The following is a 21,090-nucleotide window of genomic DNA, read 5'->3' on the forward strand; positions in this document are numbered from 1 at the left end:
CACTCGACGCCGTTTTGCACCAATCCCCAAATCTGGCTTTGTTCTGGGTTCAAAGTGTTTCTGAGAATATATGTCTCTAATTTTAGCCTCCTCTTGGTCTAACTCACTATCATTTCTTCTTCAGTTTTCAGCTAAAATCTTTGTTCTTAGACCGTTTCCTGTGCTATAAGCTCCAGTCTCACCATGCCCTTATCAATCGCTTATTGCACCTGTTGGTTTACTTGTTTAACATCTGTCTTTCCCAATCAGCAGAGCGCAATGCCTGGCTCATTTATAGGCATATTCCCAACACCTTGCACAGTGCCTAGCACATACCAGGCACTCAACGCATGTTGGCTGAATGAATTAATGTTATAGTATACTCTTATAAAACCTTCAGAAGACATCCAGTATAGAGAACATTTTATTTGGAGAGATCTTGAACATTATTTTATCTTCATTTTCCATTAAGGCAGTAACATTCTTCCTGGAGGCAGATGGGGGAGAGTCATCTGAGGATACATTAAGTGCAGATTAAGACAAAGCCAACCACTTTGCATTCAGATGCAGCAGAAATACAGGTTATAGGCCAGGAGAAGCCACACATTGGCTTCCTGAGCCCACTGCCAAGGAACAGATCCAGGGCAATACATTTCAATTGCTTGGAAAAATGGCTAATTCCAGTACATACCCCCCCTAAAGAAGATACCTCACTGACGAGCCCTTTCAGCGCGATAGGGGGAGTCTAGTGCTGGTTCACAATACTCTGTTGCTTTTTGGCCTTTGGTAGGTTTTAAGGGAAATTGTATAATCTGTTAGGGTTGCTCAAATTCGCACTGTTCCTCTGGTTTTGTTTTGGAATTCTTTAAATATCCAGTAAATTAGCTCTTCATAAAGCAACTCAGCCAGTTCTTATCCATCTTGACACCTGGCTAGGTACGCTTGTATGTGAGTTTGGGAGGTAGGATGGGGGTGAGGTGGGGGCGCTATTCATTGGCACATATTGCCCCCTGGGAACTTGCAAGTGGCAAAAGGTTCTACAGTACCAAAAAAGCAATCATTGAAAATATGGCCCGGCAGCAATCAGATACACTAAGATCTAAGAGCAAATGCAAGCAGAGCAGGATTGTTCCCAGTTACCAGATATTTAGCCATACCACAGTAACTAGATCTAACATGCAGGGCTAAATACTTGGAGAGGGAGCACCACAGCATCTATGCTTTGCAGTGGTTCCATGCTGTCCCCTAGTGGTATACTGCTCAATTACACCCTCTTTGGATCTAACCTTCTGCCAAGAGCTAAGAATATCTGAAGGCACAGTATTCCAGAAGTTAGGTTTGGTCTGAGCCCAAATCCTAGGGTTAAAAACAGAGGGCTTCCTATTGGCTGAAAAAAAATAAAGACTGATGACATTTGGGACCCTAGCTCTGAGGAAAGGCTCTGACAATGAGTCTTACTTCTGCAGGTTACCGGAGACTCTTGGGACCCCAACAGACTGACTGATTTATCAGACGATCTAAAGGGCCCAGAGACGAGGATGGGCAGCAGAGGCGGGCCATAGAGAAGGCATAGTTCTGAGAGGGTGGGGAGCAAAGCCACAGGGAGACAGAGTAGAGGAGAAGGGGGACAGAAAGAGAGGCTTGTAGCAGATCAAATGGTGGCCTCCAGAAACAAGCGTTAGGACTGCTTCGATGATTCCCCTCTCCTGGTCTTCACCTTGAAGAAAAAGGTTTAACTATGTTAAACCTTTTAAGCTAGTTTAACTATGTTAAAATTAATAACACTGCAGGATCTATACTTGACTAATGGCAAAAGCAGGAAGGGTGCCTGGAAAATAGGTTCTTTTTTCCTCTAGATGTTCAAAGCAATAAATTCAATGATAAAAAAATATTTGTACGAGATTGGGCCTCTTGCAAAGAATGAAGCACTTTTTGTTAAATACAGGAGAGGCTACTTGGCTGAACAAATATACACTTTTCGGAATCTTGTATAATGTCACCAAGTTGAAAACTTCGGAATGGCTTGAACTGTCCCCATGCTTCCCGGGAGCATGTGGTACCGAGCAGCCAGGAATGAGCATGCTGCCTCCAGCCCCGCCCCACTGGGCCTTACACCCTCTTCATGCCTTTCCCCATGAGGCAAGCAAACACTGTCATGACCATTTTCGGGTTCACTTCCACCAGGTCTTCTGGAAGGGCATACACTCTTGCTCCAATTTTTCGGGCCATAGAGATGGCATACCTAAAAGGGAGAAAAGAAGGAGGAGGAGGAGAATATGAGCAGCAAAATATGAAGGTGACCCCTCAGGACCATAGTTATAGTCATTCTATATACTATATTCTCTACACCATGCAGAGCTCACTCCTGGGCATGGTTGGAACCAGTCACTGGCATTCCCCACTGTTCTGGGCAAATCTTGGCTCGACAAAGCTCCCGACTCCATCAGGAGTTGCTGTCTAGCCTCCTGATAATTACCAAATTTATTATTTGTCCTTAGAGTTCTTCCTAGCTCCTGCCACTTTTGATGCCTACACTACACTACGAGTATTCTCTTAGGCTGGATGCAGCGGAAAAAGTCATAGAACTGAACAAGAGTGTGTGCTAGGAGAAGTTTACAGACTACATTTCGACTGCAGAAATATTTTTAAAAGGAAGAAAAGAGGGGAGATGTATCTGTAATACCTCGACCTTACACATCAATTCTTTTATTCCTTGCTCCATTCCAACCTTTGCCCACATATACATATATTTATTTATGTTACTATAATACTAGAATACGCAGAGTTTTATATTACACATTTTTCACATAAGATTATCAGAGCTGCACCAGAACATTTTTGCCCTATTTATAGTTACATGCAGATAATTTTGATGAGTTGTTACCTATTTTCAAATAAGCCCATGATACTCCCTAGCAGTTCTTTTATCCACCTCATTTATTATCTAGTAACCTCTCACAGTCACTGTTCCAGAGACCCTCCTTCCACCTAAGGCCCCATGACTCTCTCTGCTCTCCTTAAATAACTTTACTTTTACTTTATTGATCAAATTAAATTAACAGCATCTAGCAGGAATAATCCCCATTCCTTCTCCTTGTCTGTTGGTCAACCACTTCCTGTATATAAATTATTAACGAAATAAAATTTATTTTTCCATTATGAAATGTAGAGGGAAAATTGTTTAAAAATTAGAAAAAAGAGCTTCAAAAAAATCATGCACAATCTTGCCACCACATCATAACTGTTTTTAGCATATTGTGTAATTCGTTTTACCCATTTTTCTAAGTAATTTTGTATCTTGCCCTTACAGGATAGCGTTTAGGAACCAGGGCTCTAGAGTCCGACTTTGAATCTCAGATGAACCATTTAATAATTATAAAACCTTGGGCAAGTTTCTTAAACCTAATCATATCCCTCTTGAACATCTAGGCTCACGGTCTTTTCAAGCTTTTTTTTTTTTTTTTAATTTCTTGGTCTTGATGCACGTTCTTCGCTCTGCCCAGAGTATTCTTCCTATCTCCATCACCTGTCTAGCTCCTTCTTACTAGTCCTTTCCAACCATCTCAGCTGAGATGTTATTTGCTCTGTAGAGCTTCAGTTCCCTTCCTGTCCCCTCCAGAGCATGCTGTATTCCCCCGTCTGTACCACTCATCACACTCTATTGTAATTGTCATTTAATTATTTATCTTCTCTGCATTAGATTGTGCTAAACATCAGCAGACCAGGTACACAGGTCTCTACTTTCCCAAACTGGGAATAGAGGGAAGGGCACCATTGGGGTTACATATGTAGCAGGGCTGCTGGCCACTAGTCGTCTGTTAGCTCTGGACCTGTGTCATGGGTTGAATTGTGTCCCCCGCAAAGAGATATGTGGAAGGTCTATCCCGTAGTACCTCAGATTGTGACTTTATTTGGAAATAGGGTTGTTTAAGATGTAATTAGTTAAGTTGAGGTCATGCTGGAGTAGTGTGGGGCCCTACTCCAGTCTGACTGGTGTTCTTAGAAGAGCAGAAGAGACACAGACACACACAGAGGGAAGACAGCCATGTAAAGTCCAGACACACAGGGAAGAAGGCCATGTGAAGATGGGGGCAGAGAATGGAGTGATGCATCTCTAAGCCAAGGATTGCTGGTCTTTGCCAGAAGATAGGAGAGAGGTGTGGGACAGATTCCTTCAGAAGGAACTGACCCTGCCGACGACTTGATCTTGAACTTCTAGCCTACACAACTGTGACAGAATAAATTTTTGTTGTTTTGTCACCTTGGTTGTGGTATTTCGTTATGGCAGCCCTAGGGAAGTAGTACAACCTGCTCTCAGAAAGGCACCTCTCTAGAGGAGAGGTCAGCAAACTCTCTGTAAAAGACCAGACAGTAAACATTTTAGACTTTGTGGGCTTTGTCACAACTACTGAACTCTGCCATTGTAGCAGGGAAGGAACTATAGAAAATATACAAATGAATGGGCATGGCTGTGTTCCAATAAAACTTTATTTATAAAATTAGACAACAGGCCCAATTTGGCTCACAGACTGTAGTCTGCTGACACTTGTTCTATCTGGTAAAGCAAACAGCAGCTGCTCTCAGGCTGGTGAAGGTTCTGGTCTTGAACCCCACCACTGCCCATTCCTATCTATGGATATTTACAAATAGGGTGTTTATATTTGGGCCTGTCATGTATAAACTTTATTTAGGAAGTCTCCTATAGATCATGATTAGGAAATTGGTTTTATGAAACTACAGGCTTGCTTATCAATTGGAAGAATATTGCTGTTGTTTTTTGTCTTGCTCCCTCTAACACTAGGAGCCTTAAACTACTTTTGCACAGTAGCTAAAATAATGATGGGACACAATAAGCCATGAGAGGAAAAAGCATCAACAGTGAAACTACAGCGTTTCCAGAAAGGCACGAGCAACAGCATTCAGAGCTATCCAGTTGCCAGTTCGGTCCTGCTCTCCCTGACCTCAAGTTTATTTACGTACTTTGCATTGTTGAGTTTCTCTTCATCATCCAGGTTTTCTGTCTTCAGAAGGTCATAGTTAATGGAACCTGGCTGAATGGCATCGATGAGATCCAGAACAGGCAGGCTTGTACTAATCTTCGGGTCCTGCGCAGAGAGAAAGGGTAAGTTTTATCAATGTGCCTCTAACTTACTTCTATTTGGCTCAAGGGAAGCGGGTGGTTTTTTCCTCTTAAATATGAAATATATACAGCGTGGTCTGGGAAATGCCACAGTGTCGCACTTGGTGTTTTAATCAACTGTAGTTTCTGTGGGGGCATCAGTAGCTTCCCAGTGGCTCACTAAGCGGAGGAAACCCATTGTCTGCCAACAGGCAGGGATCCCTTTTCAAATAGTGAATGGAAGGAAGTTAGCGCAACTAGAGAGAAGCAGAGAGGTTGAAATATTACATGTTTAATTTAACTACTGATTATTAGCAGAGGAAGGGATGATTTGAAAAATAAACTGTCAGGAAGGAGAGGCTAAAGACATTAGGAGAAACCCTGTTTCATTTGGGGGGACATCCCAGAGGTGAGGGGCAGGGATAGTGATGTGGGCTTAGATGGACAGGAGTTTCAGTAGATGCTCCTTTCTTGGAGACCTCAGGGGAAAAAAAATGTGTGTAGGTCCAGGGAGACAGTGACAGCAACTATGTGATTAAATGCAATGACAGTCACTAATATTTGTTGGTGTCTCATAGTTTGCTCAGCACTTTTTAGTAGGTTATCTCACTTGTCGCCACAAGCCCCAGATGTAGGCATATAATCTTAATTTACAGTGAGTCAAGGGAGTTTCTGAGGTGAAGTGACTTGCGGATAAGTGGTGGAGCTGGGATTTGGATCCAGCTATTCTGACTTAAAATCCTGGGCTCTTTCTTTGGCATTTGTAAATATTTTCATGGTCACACCTAGAGCTGTGAATGCTCCTAAAGTGTGAACGCACAAAACTCTGCACTGTCTGTCCTCCTCTCTCCTGGGGACCGGTGAGTGCAGATGTGGAGAGGCAACTGTGTGTCACCATTCAAGCACAGTCAAGTCCAAACACCTCATACTTTGAGGGTCCAAATCAGAATCAATTCTAAGCAACAAGCAAGACACAGGACCCCTGCAAGATGCTAGGTCTCTAGATTTGGCCCTCTGTTTAGGTAGAATAATATTTTAAAAAATACAATGGGCCCATTTTTATTTACTCCTGGGTAATATAAGAACTACCACAAAATTAAAATCAATATATATAATCAATCTAATTTCCACCATTAGCCTGAGCTTCTATCTCCACAGCATTTTTTGGTGAAGAAGCACAAGGGAAGCAAAATGGAGAGATTTGAGTTTCACTTTCTTTCTACTTTCTGCCCACAATCTTGTGGAGGTGTTTACAGGCCGAGAAAGGGCCAGCAATGGACAGCCTTCATAGATGAGGAGGGGACAAGGAATATTTCCATAGTGGTTAATCAAGAGCGGGTTATGTTCATTTTTTAAGGGTTTCACTTAAAAGCAATGTGGGGCTAATTTGACATTTTCATTCTGTGGTCTTTTTTACCTAATCACTTCTGTAATGACTTAGTGAGAAGGCAGGAGAAAACTAGCCCATAGCATCACAAGGAACAAAAGAATTGTCAAACATTCCCAAGAGTGAGTCCCCACAAGAACACTCCAGAAGCTGCAGGGGAACGTAAGGGGCTGCAGAAGCAGCTGTTTTACAGAGACGCATTCCTGGGCTATTTAACTGGTCACTTCATAGTAACGATTAAGGGACCTCTGGATACCCTCTGCTCTACAACCCCACCTCGCGAGTAAAAGGCGCTTTCCCCTCACTGATGGACCATTGCCTGCAATCACTAGCTACAACCTCAGGGGTTACTTGAACTCCAGTTCCCTCACCTATAAAATGAGGACAACAGTAAAGCTGTCCTCACAATGTCTGTGAAGAGGGAATGAGACATCACACAAGGAGCCCCTGGCACTCAGAGCGCATTCCATATCGGGAGCACCCTTCTCCTCTGCTCCTCTCCACCGCCTTTCCAAACTTCTTTCTGGAAGAACTTACTCAGGTCTGTCACCAGCCTCCGCTCCCACCTCTGCCCCGCTCTCCTGACTGAATGGTAAGCTGGAGGGGGGACAGAGGTGGCCGTTATCTGTGATGAGCCCACAGGGAGCGGACACTCCTGGTATAGCTCAACCCAGAGATATCTTCTGCCCTTTCTGGTGGGGAGAGATTTAATTTTTTTTCTTGATTTTGAAGCAGAAGATGGATATCATGATGAACTGCCTCACCGACCCTGTTAATACAACTCTGAAGGGACCCCTCCCCCCAATCTTGACCTTTAAACCAGAAAAATGTAGTTAAGACAGCACAGACATTATAATATGGATCAAGCAGCCAGGTCCCTTGAGGAAGGATCCAACTAATGTATGAAACATGAGTTAAGAAATTTAATAAAATATAATGCTGTTATTAATAAAAATGGGATTAGGATACAAGTACACAACTGCTTTTTCTCAAAAAACATCATGTGGGAGATCTTTTAGCATTTTCGATTTCACTATTACTATGTTAACAACCTGAATCATGGAGCTCTGCACATTTAAAAAATATTATCATATTTTATGTTACTTTGAAAGAACAATGCCTAAAATGATGTGTAAAAAATGACGGGTTTTTAAAAATTAATTATTATGGGAGAAAGTGACAAGAAATTTGTCAATGAAATGGCCTATGAACATCAAAACAATAATGGGTCATTCAAGCAAAATCAGAATTGGAGGGGGAGCCTTCAATACCTCACACTGAAGGTCACTTTAAAATAGAGCGAAAACAATAAAGATAAGCATAGAGCTCAGGTGGCCGTGAGCAGTAGATTAACAATTTTACCTTGAAACTAGAGATGGATGAACTTTTCTCCGCTTCCTTCAATGTTTCATTCACCCAGTTGACAATAATATCATCATTGACTTTCTGCCCACCTCCAATTTCTTCCAGAATATTCAGTGTGTACCTGAACAAAATCAAGAATGATTTCTGGAGAAGAGTTGCTAAAGAATTCAACATCACAGAGAGTAGCGGGTAGAAATGTTCTTTTCTTTCTAGGTATGTCACAGAAGATAGGTTGGATACCATTACATTTGCTGGAAAAGAGACCTATAATAACATCAGTTTCTTTTAGAATAACTTAAAATGCAAGTTCATGGTTGTTAGAGTGAGATGCAGAGCAAACAGCTCTTTCTAAGCACTGTCATGGCTCTGGGTAGGAGGAGAAAGCAGAAGGAAAAGAAAAGGAAGCAAAAGATGACTCTTTTCTTAAAGGAACCATTAAAAACAAGGAACAATTCAATGTTAGAAAAGCCCAAGTAGCCCACATAATAAAGGAAAAATAGACAAGAGTTCCCTTATATCACAGACGTAGAAATACTAGGAATACACCGACCAAAGTTAATCTCTAGTCTGAGGGTAAGGATCCCCTTAAATACACACTGTAATGAGTATTATTGGGAAACATTTATTAAGAAGATGCTTCAGGTTCTTAAAATTCCATGGAGCAGAAAAGACTCACCATTCCCTACGGCTACTCCCTCCGAAAGGAGAACTACACGGAGAAAGCCAGGCAGTAGCACAGGTTTGTTGGCCTCAAGCTGGGGCCTGCAGGAGGGGGTCAAATTACCCCTGAAAGACCTTCGGGGCTGGGGTTTCAGCGTGCGCTGTTCAAACTGAAATTCAAGTATCCTGCCGTTGAGCCTCGCCTGGACGGGCCTCCTAAATGAGGTCACCAGCAGGCTTTTGCTTACATGATCCATCAAGTGTTCTCCTCCAGTTACGGCTTCTTTGAAAAACACAATTCTCCCGTGATTTCCCACATGGTTTTCAAGTTTAATTCCTGACATAGGAGTGAAGCCCTGCTTTGTCTAGGTTAAAGCACTGTGGGAGGTCAAGATTTGGCCACCCTGAAATCTATCTCTTTACCTTGGTTGTTTTCTCTAGGGACATTTGACCTCCCCCACTAACTGCCTAAAGAATTTGACATAGTAACTCCTTCCTGGAACAGATCTATCATGATGGCTGTAAAGATAACGTAGGGTAAATGTTACAATAGGAAAGGCACCAACAAGCCCCTCTTATCAGAAGTTCTGTCTCTCTGGCCACATTCTCTGGATGACCCTGCAGACGAGTTGCCAGACAATCATTTACATTTATAAGGGAAATCTCCATTTGTAAAGGTATCTCCCTCTCTGTTTTGAGAAGAGAGGGGGATGAGCTCATTTCTAGTGACTTATCAATGTGGAAGTTGAGGCCTTGGGGCTGCATAATAAACCTTACTCTTGTTTACTGTGCTTTAGTGGTAATCTCCTGTAACTGACTCCCTCCACCCCCAAAATCCTCCTTTGTCATTGGCTGAAAATAGTATTTAAGACGAGAATTTCTGCTATTGTGTTGAGAAATGCAGTGTCCCTGCTTTCTCCCATGTATACATGTTATTAAACTTGGTATTATTTTCTCCTGCTAACCTGTCTTGTTGATTATTTGGCCAGCCATAAGAACCTTAAGGGAAAGGGCAGAGGGAGATTCGCCCTCTTCCCCCTACACACCTTTCCATCATTGTAGATGGGAAGAAAATGGCTTCTGCAACTTTCTTCCAAAAACAAGATCATGTTTACCAATCCAGCACTGAAGTCCTCTCAATCACACCTCCCCAAACTCCCTCAGATCCACGGATTTCTCCTCATTCTGCCTCTCCTCTTCAGTTACCTTTCTAAAGTAGAGTTCTAGTCACGTCATTTAAAGAGACTCCTCAGGACCCCAAAGAATACAGGTCACACTCCTCAGAACGGCCCCTCAGAATTTGGCCCTGGCATCCGTTTTCAGTGCATCTCTGCTTTCCTCCTTCCCTCCCCTCTTCCTGGCCTCATCCCCGTGCCCCTCACAGACACACACACTCATGTTTCAACTGCACAGAACCATCAACAGCTTCCCGACCACACCATGCACCCTCCCGCCTCCTGCCTCCGTGACTCAGCTGTGCTCTGCCTGGGACCTCCTTCACCGCTAGTGAATTTCTAGTCCCTTGAACAGTTCCCAGCTCAAGCATCATTTTTCCAACCCATGCAGTGTATTAGTCATTCTTGTTACACTTGCTTCCAACCTGTTTCCCAGAACATCTGATGGAGTTGACGTGCATGTCTCTGTCTGCCCACCATGTCCCCTCGGACAGAGTCCATGTATCCTGTTCATCACAGTGCTTTCAGGGGGTAGCAGAGTGCCTAGAACATACTGGGCTCTAGTAAATGAAAGACTAGAGTGGTGGGTGAAATAAATAGAATGACTTTCTCCCAGGAAGTAAGGAGAAAGTAAAGATGAGAAGTGCTTAGTCTGGCCCAGAGATGGGACCAAAATGCTAAGGAATAATGAGTACAAATGGGATAAGTCCCAGGTAGATTTTCAAAATAATCCTAGTCTGGAAAAAGGCCCTAGTTTTGACGTGTTCATAAAGATGACGTTTTATGGCCTAACTGGCTTCTTGTTTCCTGATAGTTAGCACGTGTATTAAGTTATTAGCATTTACCATAACATTTAAGAATTTCTGCCTAGTAAACTCATTAGGGAATGGTAGGTTAGCACTTGCTTCATCAGGTCATGTCTATATATAAGCTGAGGAAACCCAGTGAGTTTACTCTTCCAGCAGCTTCACTCAGCTCAGGACTGAATTCTCACTTCCCTCTGTCAGGAGTCCCAGACTGCTTAGCTGTCACTCTCAAGAGGACAGAAGCAGTGCTTTAGATCCGCTTCCTGAGCGAGGGAAGGAAACGGTACAGAGGAGAAGCTCACATTTTTACAAAAGTCTATCCATGAAAATACAAAAAGCCACTAAGGAACAGGGAAACAGAGAGAGACAGAAAACCGTGGAGGCAGCTGACTGCACTCTGGGGTCTGGGAACAGCCCCTCACAGCACAGAACTCTGGTAAGCACAGAGTTGTCTTTCTGCCACCTCAAGGGAGATGTGGAGGTTTAAAGGGAATCAGATGCCTCCTTGTAGGTACAATGGTAAAAACAAATAGACAAGAAGATAGAATTAGGTTGGAGCCTCAATTCTAGACAGTCCACTAAGCACTAAATGTAGATTCAAAATTTAAAACAAAAATCCATTTGGCCTGTGGCTACCTAGGATTTTCCTTTTGAGGTATTCACTCCATATCATCAAACACGTTCTGGGCAACTGTGCTATTATTAACTGGAACCTTCTGGACAAGATCCACTATCACTGGTATTTGCACACCACACTGCATGGAAATGCCCTCCATGAAAAGGAAATGGCATCCTGTGCCCCAGTGTTAGCCAGCGCCTCCTCCAAGAGGATTGATGAGGTGTGCGTGTGCAGCGCTAGAGGGGGTGTGATTATTACTTGCTTGTTTTCCTGCCTTTCAACACTTGCTTTATTTATTTAACATTTGACCCAGATGACCCAGTTTTTCAAGGACCTATTCCAAATTCACTGTCCACAGCCTGTTGGATTTTGCCTCTTTTGCCCACCTCAGACTCTTTGTTCATTTGCCAGAGCCTAACCATCACTGCTGTCTGTCGGCAGCCTACTTGCTTCAGGCTTTTATCGCTAAATTTATACACACGCTATTTGCTGGCTTTCCAATCTGAGAACGATTTCCAGGCTACTGCCAGGGAAAGGGAGGTTTAAGCACACTTTTCTCATTTGTTCTTAGGGGGGAACATGACATGCCATTTGTTGTCTAGATAAATGACCAAATTAGCACATCTGTGCAATCCAATGCAATAAATTCCAGCTAGAACTGGCTGTAAATTTAACAGATCTGTTAATGTGCAGCACACAGAGAAAAAATCCCTCCTAGTGGCATTTACATAATTATCAGTCATTTCATCTTCTTCAACAGTAATGTATTTCTCTGTCCACTTTCTTATATGCATAATTCTTGTAAACACTCATGAGAAAAATGACTTATTAACCAGGTGGAGACAGCAGCATCTGACTAGACCTTATCATACGTACACCAGCTATAAAATATGACATTGGGCCACATTTTTATAAAACTTCCACAACAAAGACCATACGACAAGGTGATTTTCAGATATTATGAAATTCAAAATAGAATAGAGTTGGCCTGAGGTTTTTTTTAATCATTAAAACAGAAAATATCAAAGATTATTTCATATTCAAACCCAGAAGTCAATTTAACTTTTGCAACTAAAAAGACTTTTGCTTTGGTATTTAAAGCAATCAGTTCCAGAAGCCAGTCTGTTAAGAACTAAAAACACATGTGAAAGACAACAAAGAATAATTCACAAATAGTTTCTGAAACTACACTGGTGAGATGGCCCCTGGAACCTGCAGTGCTGTTCTAGATACATGCAGTCAAGTAGTCACAGAGTTGAAGTTTCTTGAGCTCTGGAGTTTTCTGTGCTAGAGGAGCCTTATGACACCTGCCTTCAATCTTCAAGGAGACCTCAGTTTAGAAACAGGTAGTAGATCACTATACTTGATAAAGCTAATGTGAATCAGGGAGTGAAACCTACTATGATCACTTCCGATTACCCTACATCACCTACAAACATTGACATAATTACTTCAATTAGGATCTGCAGACAGCGGCCTGGGAATCAAGCTGAAGTGCCTAGGGACTCCACAAACCTTGTCCTTGCCACCGCCTTGTTGGATTTAATGTAATGTGGCATATGTTTCTGGAGCTTCCTTCCGGATAGAAAAATGAATTAAGTGACACTAACATAGGTTCTAATTAAGGTATGTAAGATTTCTGCCTGGTCAGGGCTATTGGTACACAAGGAAAGAACAAAGCATTTAAAAGTAAACTCTTTTATACTTACAGATTTGCTATCTAAAATTCTTCCAAGGCTCATGTTTTTGTACCAAAAATTGTTTATTTCTCTTACAATTTATTTTCTGTTTGTATTATAGTTATAATATTATACTCTATTGTTTAATAATATCGCCACACAGCTCTCACATGAATCAAGTTTATATTCAGCTCTAAGAGGTATCTAAAGTTCTCTCTTAAGGAACTAGCAGGAAATTCTGCTTCTGGCCATGATGGAGTAACAGGGACTAGATTTACTCTTCTGCCTGTGTTTATACCTAAATCACAATGACAGACATGAAATGATGTTGTTTGGACATTGGACAACAGGAAGCACAGAACAGTGGTCTCTGAGAGAAGGAAAAGAAGCATGGTGAGCTCTATGATAGTCTCAGCTTATTGTATGGAGAGTTTCCAGGCTGCGGGGCAGGGAGACAGAACCCAAACAGAGCATGGCAGTCTCCCTGTTGCGGGGACAGGGTTGAGAACTCAAGGAGGCCAAGGTGCCTAGAATTTGTGGGACAGAAAACCAGAGAGCAGAGAGCTGCCTGGGGAGGACAGAGTCATCCAGAAAGAAAGCTCCAGAGATCTTCAGAGGGTTTGCCTCCAGTCTTCAGCTGAGTACTGCTCAGTGCATGCATGCAATAAACTACCAGAGGCTGGGAAAAGAACTCAGAAATGCACAAGCAAAACAATTCTTGCAGCTCACACACGGCTAGAAATAATTTGGTTCCCACCAGTCAGAGTGAAAAAACCTCATGATACATGGAGCATCAAGTAAAGTACTCAGAAGAGATTGTCTCAGGATTAAGAGACAAAATTAGCTCAAGACCAATTAAGCTTTTAAGTAAGACTCAAAAGGATGAAATTGTGTTTAAGCAACTTAACTGCATCCCAGAACAAAATTCAAGAATATTTAAAGGAATAACGAAATATCCAGTACATAGCAAGGTAAAATTCACAATGCCTCATATACAATAAAAAATTAGTAGGTATGCAAAGAAGCAGGGAAATATGACCCACAGTGAGGATAAAAATCAATTAATAGAAATAGAACTAGAAATAACAGTTATTGTAATTATATTCTATATGTTCAAGAAGTTAGAGGGGCTGGCCTGGTGGTGTAGTGGTTAAGTTTGGCATGCTCTGCTTCAGCAGCCCGGGTTCGTGGGTTTGGATCCCAGGTGCAGACATACACCACTCATCAAGCCATGCTGTGGTGGCATCCCACATACCAAATAGAGGAAGATTGGCACAGATGTTAGATTAGGGCAAATCTTCCTCAAGCAAAAAGAGGAAGATTGGCAACAGATGTTAGGTCATGGCCAATCTTCCTCACCAAAAAAAAAAAAAAAAAAAAGTAGTCAGAGGAAAGAGATATGGGAGATCCAAAAAGACACAAATTAAATTTCTATACATGAAAACTATAATGTCTGAGATAAAAATATATACACTGAATGGGATTAATGGGAGATTAGACATTGCAGAACAAGACATTGCAGAAGAATTTGAAGACAAAGCAATAGAAATTATCCCAAATGAAAAATAGAGGAAAAAATAAAACATAAAGGGAAAAAATGATAGGGCATCAGTGAATTCTGAGACAACTTCAAATGACCAAATATCTATATACCTGGAGTCCCCAAAAAACTGGGATGGGGACAGGAGACATATTTGAAGAAATAAAATTTTTCAAAATTTTTCCAAATTTGGTGAAAATTATAAACCCACAGATTCAAGAAGTTCAACAAGCCTTGAGCACAAAAAACACCAATGCACATCATAATCAAATTGCTTAAAATGAATGATAAAGTAAAATCTTAAAAGAAGCCAGAGTAAAAAAGATACATTACATACAGAGGAACAAAGATAAGAATGACAACAGATTTATCATTGGAAACAAAGTAAGCAGAAGTCAGTGAACACTGCCTTTAAGCATTAAAAGAAAACACTATCAACCTAGAATTCTACATTCAAAGAAATATCTTTCTGATATTGAAAATGAAATAAAGACTTTTTCAGACATATAGAAACTGAAATAATTCCTCGCCAGCAGATCTGAACTATTAGAAATATTTCAAGTAGAAGGCAAATGATATCAGATGGAAATCTGGATCTATCCCATGCAAAGAAGAGCTCCAGAAATGGCAAATATGTAGGTAAATACAGCATATTTTCCCCTTATTTTGAAAATCCCTTTAAAAGATCATTGACTATTATTTCAGTTAAAAATAAAAGGACGGAAAAAGATCTGCCATGCTAAAACTAATCCAGAGGAAGCTGGAGTGGCTACATTAATATCAGAAAAAGTAGATTTCAGAGAAAATATTACCAGGCATAAATAATGAAAAAGGGGGGATTCATTAAGAGGATATAACAATCTAAAATAATCATGAACCTAATAACAGCTTCAATGTACTTGAAATAAAACTTATAGAAGTGAAAGGAAGAAAATAGGAAAATAACAAAAAACTCCATTGGTTTTAAGTTTAGCTTAAAATATAGTCTCACTGGTTCAGATCGCATCCTGAAAATCTGCTAGTATTTTTCTGGGCAAGTAATACATTCAATACAAAGCCATTGCCACGGGTTGCATGCATTACCTTCTCATTAACTGCCAGATCAAGGCCAAAGTCAGAGTGCGGTTCCCTTCATTGAGATCTTGTCCACCAATGCCAACCAGGGAAAACTTAGCTTGATTCTTCCCCAGCTCCACTGCATAGTTACAATTCTCAAGCTGTTAATGAGCAGGAACACAAACAACCTAATATTATCATCTCTTTGGTGATAAATACTAGATAAAATAAGAATAAAAATAAAGACAAAATGAAACAAATATGGTCAGATTGAATGATCTCTCAAGTCTCGCCTGGTTCTTTGGTCCTAGGATTGTAAATGAGTCAAAGAATTTTCCTTCTTTTCTTAAATGGAACCCCTCACTTCCACCAAAAAATATTCATAGTGTACTCTAAGTGCAAAACCAAAATGAATTCATTATTATGAACATTTTTATGGTGATATCACACTACATAAATAGAGAGCTACGCTCAGTTACCTCTCCATAATATTCCTAAAATGGCTGAATTCGTAGGGACATGGGGAACCTGGATTCTCCATTCTACATGCACATAGTGGACTGACATGGGGACAGGTAGTCCCTGGTTACACACGGATCATTAATAAGAGTCACAGAGATGAGAAATGGTGAGAAATGTTTGTACCAACCACACTGCTATTTTTACAAAACAATGTTTCCGCTGCATTGACAGTAGCAAAACTATTTGTTCAAGTCAAACTGTCAGTACAAAGCTCCAATTCTTTAGAAAATGAGAATGAGGATCCTGCTGGGAGAAAAGCAACCCTGTAGCTCTGCTTGTTCTAATTATCTTAATTAGAATTTTTACATTATAACGTTTAAAGACATCTAACATGGAATCATAAATGAGTAATCAACTGAAATAATGGATTCACTTTAATAAAGCCATTCAGGTTTCTGATTGCTGCACTATAATTTAATCCCTGGATAAACATTACTTATCAAAGTTTGGCCTCCTGATAACGTATTCACAGGGTGCTCTTGCAGGCTTATGACTTCACCTGCCTATTTGGACACCAGAAGAGTCATCATTTACCTTCTTCATGTTGCCCCCCAGTTTGGGGTATGGTGGTTTGTTTACTCTGTTCCAATCAACAGGGACTTTAATCTTTTCGTAGAGCTGGAAGATGACCAGGGCATCTGATAAGTCACTGAACAAAAACAAACACAAAAGAATTCTCAGAGAGCCACCATTTACTAAGGGCCTGCAGTGGGCCAGGCACCTCCTCATATATTAGCTCAAGGAACATTCACAACAACCTGGCAAAATTGGTATTAGTAACTGCATCTTTAGAGGTGAAGAAACTCTGACTCAGAGAAACTGAGGGAACTTCCTTAAGGTCTCCCCCAGGTGTGACTACCTGTGCCCCTTCAGCCAAAACACACTGCCTCCAGGAAAAGAAATATGGCTCTGACAAATGGCATAGGAGACAACCACAAACTTACCATTTATTGTTTTGCCTTTTTGTGAGTAGACCATAGGCTCACAACTTGTAGCACATTTTGTTTTTCAGTAATCTTTTGCTGAGGTTATGATTTTGTACCACACACACGGTAATGCTGGTGTATGGTAGTGAGTTTTTCAGCTGAATACCCACCATCTGAAGCTCAATTTGGCCCTATTCTCCTTCTCATCAAGGCACACACATTTTGTGAAGAGAATAGCACACCATAGTGATATATGAAATCTTGGAGATCTTTCAAGGTCTCAGTGTCTCACATTAAGGATAAGTCCCCAAATATCCTTACCTGTACAAATGATTGACTCGAGGGTTAACGCCCAAGGAGTTCATCCAGTTCCTAAATGTCCGCTCTTCTCTTGTCTCACCTAAATTAACGAACATTGGTTAGCTTTCAGGCCCCTAGAAGATATGCCTTTTTTATGATCAAACTTTAACTAAAGAGGCTGTAAAAAACCCTGAAGGTAGAATGAGAAAAGTAAATTAAATGAACCCTAATGGATTCAGATGAGGGTTGCTATTCTGTGTTAATTTTTTTTTCCATTTCAATTCAACAAGTAATTATATTAGCAATGTGCAAGATCCTGTGTGCGGAAACCGTTCATAGCTGGCCCTCAAAGGCTTACATTCTTTCTGGAAAAACAAGACTTTTAGGCATCAAAGAGAGATCATGTAAGCTAGAGGGCTAACACATAAGGCAGATATATTTGCTATTTGAGTTTAGACAGGGGAGAGAATAGTGTAGGCTAAATTTGGAGCGAGTGGAATTTCAGCTTCACTTTATAAATTAATATTAATAAAAGTAAAATATGGACAGTAAAAAGGAAAGAGGAGAGGATTTGAAGGGATAATAAGAGATGAGAGTAGGAGAGAGCATAAATATGAACACAGAGAGCGATAGGCAAGGTTTGTATTAAAACATTAGGTGCTGGTTTTTCAGGAATCTCTGTTGTACAGTACAGCAGATAAGGCTGTCTAGTGGCTGGAACCAGAATCGGGGATCTTTGAATGCAAGGTAGCAGATCTTGGATGATATATTAGACAATGTCGGTCATTATGGGTTCTTTTTTTATTACTATAATAAATTCTTGAGCAAGGCAGAGATATAATGAAAGCAGTACTGCGATGTGCCTGGCAGCAGTGTGCAGAATTACTGGAAGGCAATATGCATGTAAATTAAACATGCAGAGGAGATAGTGTTTGACACTAGCACACGGGCACATTCAAGTGCTTGATGAATGGAGGAATAGGCCCCTAAGACCTATTGAAATAGTTGGTGTATGATTTAATAAGAGTCCAGAAGAGCAGAAAGGAAAAATAACAATCTAAAAGCCATTCTGCAGGAAGAATTATCAGTATTTGTTGATTCAACAGATTTAGGGGTGAAAGAGAGGAAGATATCAAAGTGGAACCCAAGGTCTTAGTTTTGGTGACTGAAGAAAAAAAAACGTGGTATGATTAATGGAAATGGAGTATTTCTAAAGGAGAGTGGATGGGACGGGGGGTAGAGCAGAAAGACAATTGGGGAAGGAGAAATGATCAATTCTGTTTCATATATGCTGAATTTCAAGTAATAGTAAAGGACCCGAAGGGGATCTTCTAGAGGCAGCTGGAAATGGGTGATTAGAAGACTTTATATATATATTTGGTAGGCAACAAAATGCATGGATCCCTGACCACGATTTATCAAATGATACAAATGCAGCATTGTCGGAACACGGATTGATTTTGTATTTCTAGCTAGAGTAAAGCATTGCAGAAAAGGATCAACCAATACTTTAAATCTGGATTTCCTTGCTTTGAGGATATTCATTTAATATTAAGTTTGTCTTGATTTTTCTATCTTCATATTGGGACTAATTCATGATTTAAAAAAAAAAGTAAACATCTCTGGCACTTTTACCTGTTAGAACCTGACTAAAACTATATGCATTTTGTCCAATCTTAGGGCGTTAACCCCCCAAACACAACTGTCAGGGATTCTGCCTCAAAATATGATTGTGTGCCCCCCATAATCCAAACCAAAGAAACAAAACAAAAACCTCAGTAAGCACTTCTTAGCGTAAGTTAAATATAATTTTTAGATGATAAGTGGCTGCAATTTCTTGCCTCTAGGAATTAACATTCAGTCCATTAAGTACATAAATTAGGTTTTTGGAACTCAGGATTTATTTCATCCAATAATTAAATGCATTGTCTTGCCTAAAACATTTAATTCTGATAATGGATGAAGCCTATGTATAATGGATGTGATATAATAGTATGTGATTATTCCTGCTTGGCTGTAATTGACTTGATTAATCTATTTATTCTCTTTGTTATGTATCAGAGAATTGATGACCTGTTTGCAAATCTTCCCCAACGTGTGAGGGGTTTATATTTGCTTAGGAGGTGATTTCGAATTGCCTTTGAATTAAAATTGTGAATGCTTTTCTAAACTCTTAAGCAACTGGTTTCCAGTTACCTTCAAGAGCCCCCCAGTCGATGTCCTGGTTCTCTGGTTTGTGCAGGGCAGGGTATCTGTTAAAGAGGTTGGCAATGAACGCCAAGTTCAACTTGGGGTTCCCTCGAACAACATCTGTGGCTGTGACAAACTGCCGGCAGCCCAGCCTCTCCGCCTGCTGCAACATGCATTCTGCCCTCTGGATGTCATCCTTCTCCTGCAACAGAAAAGGACGTCTCAAGACTGGATCAAGCCTCTCCAGGCACCAAGTAGACATGATAACATGAAAAAGAAATGGGAATCTTACTGAAACCCTTAGTGTTTAACCTCAGAGAGACACTTAATAATAGCATATTATTACTTAAGTTCTCTTGAACCAAAATTGAAAAGTCACAGGTAAAAGGAATCTCATAAATTAAGTAATTGAATCTTCTCACTCTAACAGAACCATTTCAGATGAATGGCTGGTTATCCTGTTTTTAAAGAGTTTCAACAGATTCTATGATCTTACCTTTTTAGTTGATCTGAATTATTTTCAATGATTAAGCTTCCTTTTTATTATTCACTTGCACAGATTTCATGAGATTTTGTCTACCAAAAATGTATATTTATTAAGTCATAAATTACATTCCTACTTTCACTTCATCAAAAATATTTACATGTGTCAATAAGAACTTCTGATTAGTATAACCACTTTTCCCACACTGAGCTGGTGTACTTGCAACTCAAACAAATTAAACATGGTAGTTAAGCTACATAGTGTCATTGATAAATATATAATATGAATTTGGCTTTTGTAGACATCAGATTGAGAACAACTCACTTAACATCTTAAAAGTCTATTCCAATAGTTCTAGAGACTCTCTAGTCATCTGTAAGCAGACTCTTATTAGAGGACTAAAGTTTTCTTGAAATATGGTCCACTATCCTTAAAGCTCTTAATTTGTCAATGAAACCACCAGTTTTCAGAAAACAGAACTTTAAATTGGAATTATTTCTTAATATGATGCTTTACTAGATAACACTATACATTATACATTTGGTGAGCTTTACTTCTCATTCAGGAATGAGTTTAACACTAATTCATTGGATTTAACTCTAATCATATTAAATGAGGCACAAAAATGGGTAAGACGATTTCTCAAGATCAATATTAAAGTGGTAGCAAAACTGAAGTTTTAACACTTGGACCCATTTTGTGTCCACTGTTTTGAAGAGCCCTCAAACCAGATGCTTCTAAGAACTCACACAATCCTGCCCAGTCCTTTTCTCCCATTACCCTCAATGGTGTAGTGAGCAGGGTTGCGACTGAGTGAATTTTGGTGCCATCCTGGGTTTAGATCCTTTCTATGCCATGTACTGGCTCTGTGGCCAGGAGATGATTATTAACTTCTCTGACCTTCAGTTTTCTCAACCATAAAACAGTTATTAACACTTACCTTAGTGATGTTTGCAAGGATTAGAGGCAGTGTATGCAATGTGCCTAGCATAGTACCTGCCATATAGGAGGAACTCAGCAAGCTGGGTGTAGTCTTATTTTTATTAGTAGAGGAAAAGGACCCCAGCCTTGGATTAAATAACTTCCAATAATCTGTCATATGATCTTGGACATATTAATTAACCTGAGTTTCAGTGTTTATATTGCTAAAGTAAGCATTTATTTATTTGTATAAATATCCCATCTATTTCCAGAAATAATGTTCCAGAAATAATATTTCATTCTAAAAATGAAATAACAATACTTCTTGGTATTGTAGAGCCTATTAAATGATGGCACATATA

At 40.2% G+C, this 21,090-nt stretch overlaps 1 protein-coding gene across 1 annotated transcript in view; it reads right to left on the reverse strand.

The window, feature by feature from the left end:
* Positions 1 to 390: 390 nt before the first annotated feature.
* The window catches only part of LCP1 (lymphocyte cytosolic protein 1), a 51,771-nt gene continuing 31,071 nt past the window's right edge, over positions 391 to 21,090 (reverse strand). Inside the window, exons 10-16 of the mRNA XM_014789989.2 lie at positions 19,330 to 19,525; positions 17,155 to 17,233; positions 16,442 to 16,556; positions 15,413 to 15,546; positions 7,848 to 7,971; positions 4,960 to 5,084; positions 391 to 2,221 (exon numbers count right to left, since the gene is read on the reverse strand). Coding sequence (XP_014645475.1) covers positions 2,089 to 2,221; positions 4,960 to 5,084; positions 7,848 to 7,971; positions 15,413 to 15,546; positions 16,442 to 16,556; positions 17,155 to 17,233; positions 19,330 to 19,525 — 906 coding nt within the window. The 3' untranslated portion in view covers positions 391 to 2,088. The remainder of the gene's footprint in view (positions 2,222 to 4,959; positions 5,085 to 7,847; positions 7,972 to 15,412; positions 15,547 to 16,441; positions 16,557 to 17,154; positions 17,234 to 19,329; positions 19,526 to 21,090) is intronic.

Source organism: Ceratotherium simum, chromosome 10 (assembly GCF_057802395.1).
Source record: "Ceratotherium simum simum isolate JZ-2026a chromosome 10, ASM5780239v1, whole genome shotgun sequence".
Classification (NCBI taxonomy): Eukaryota; Metazoa; Chordata; class Mammalia; order Perissodactyla; family Rhinocerotidae; genus Ceratotherium; species Ceratotherium simum.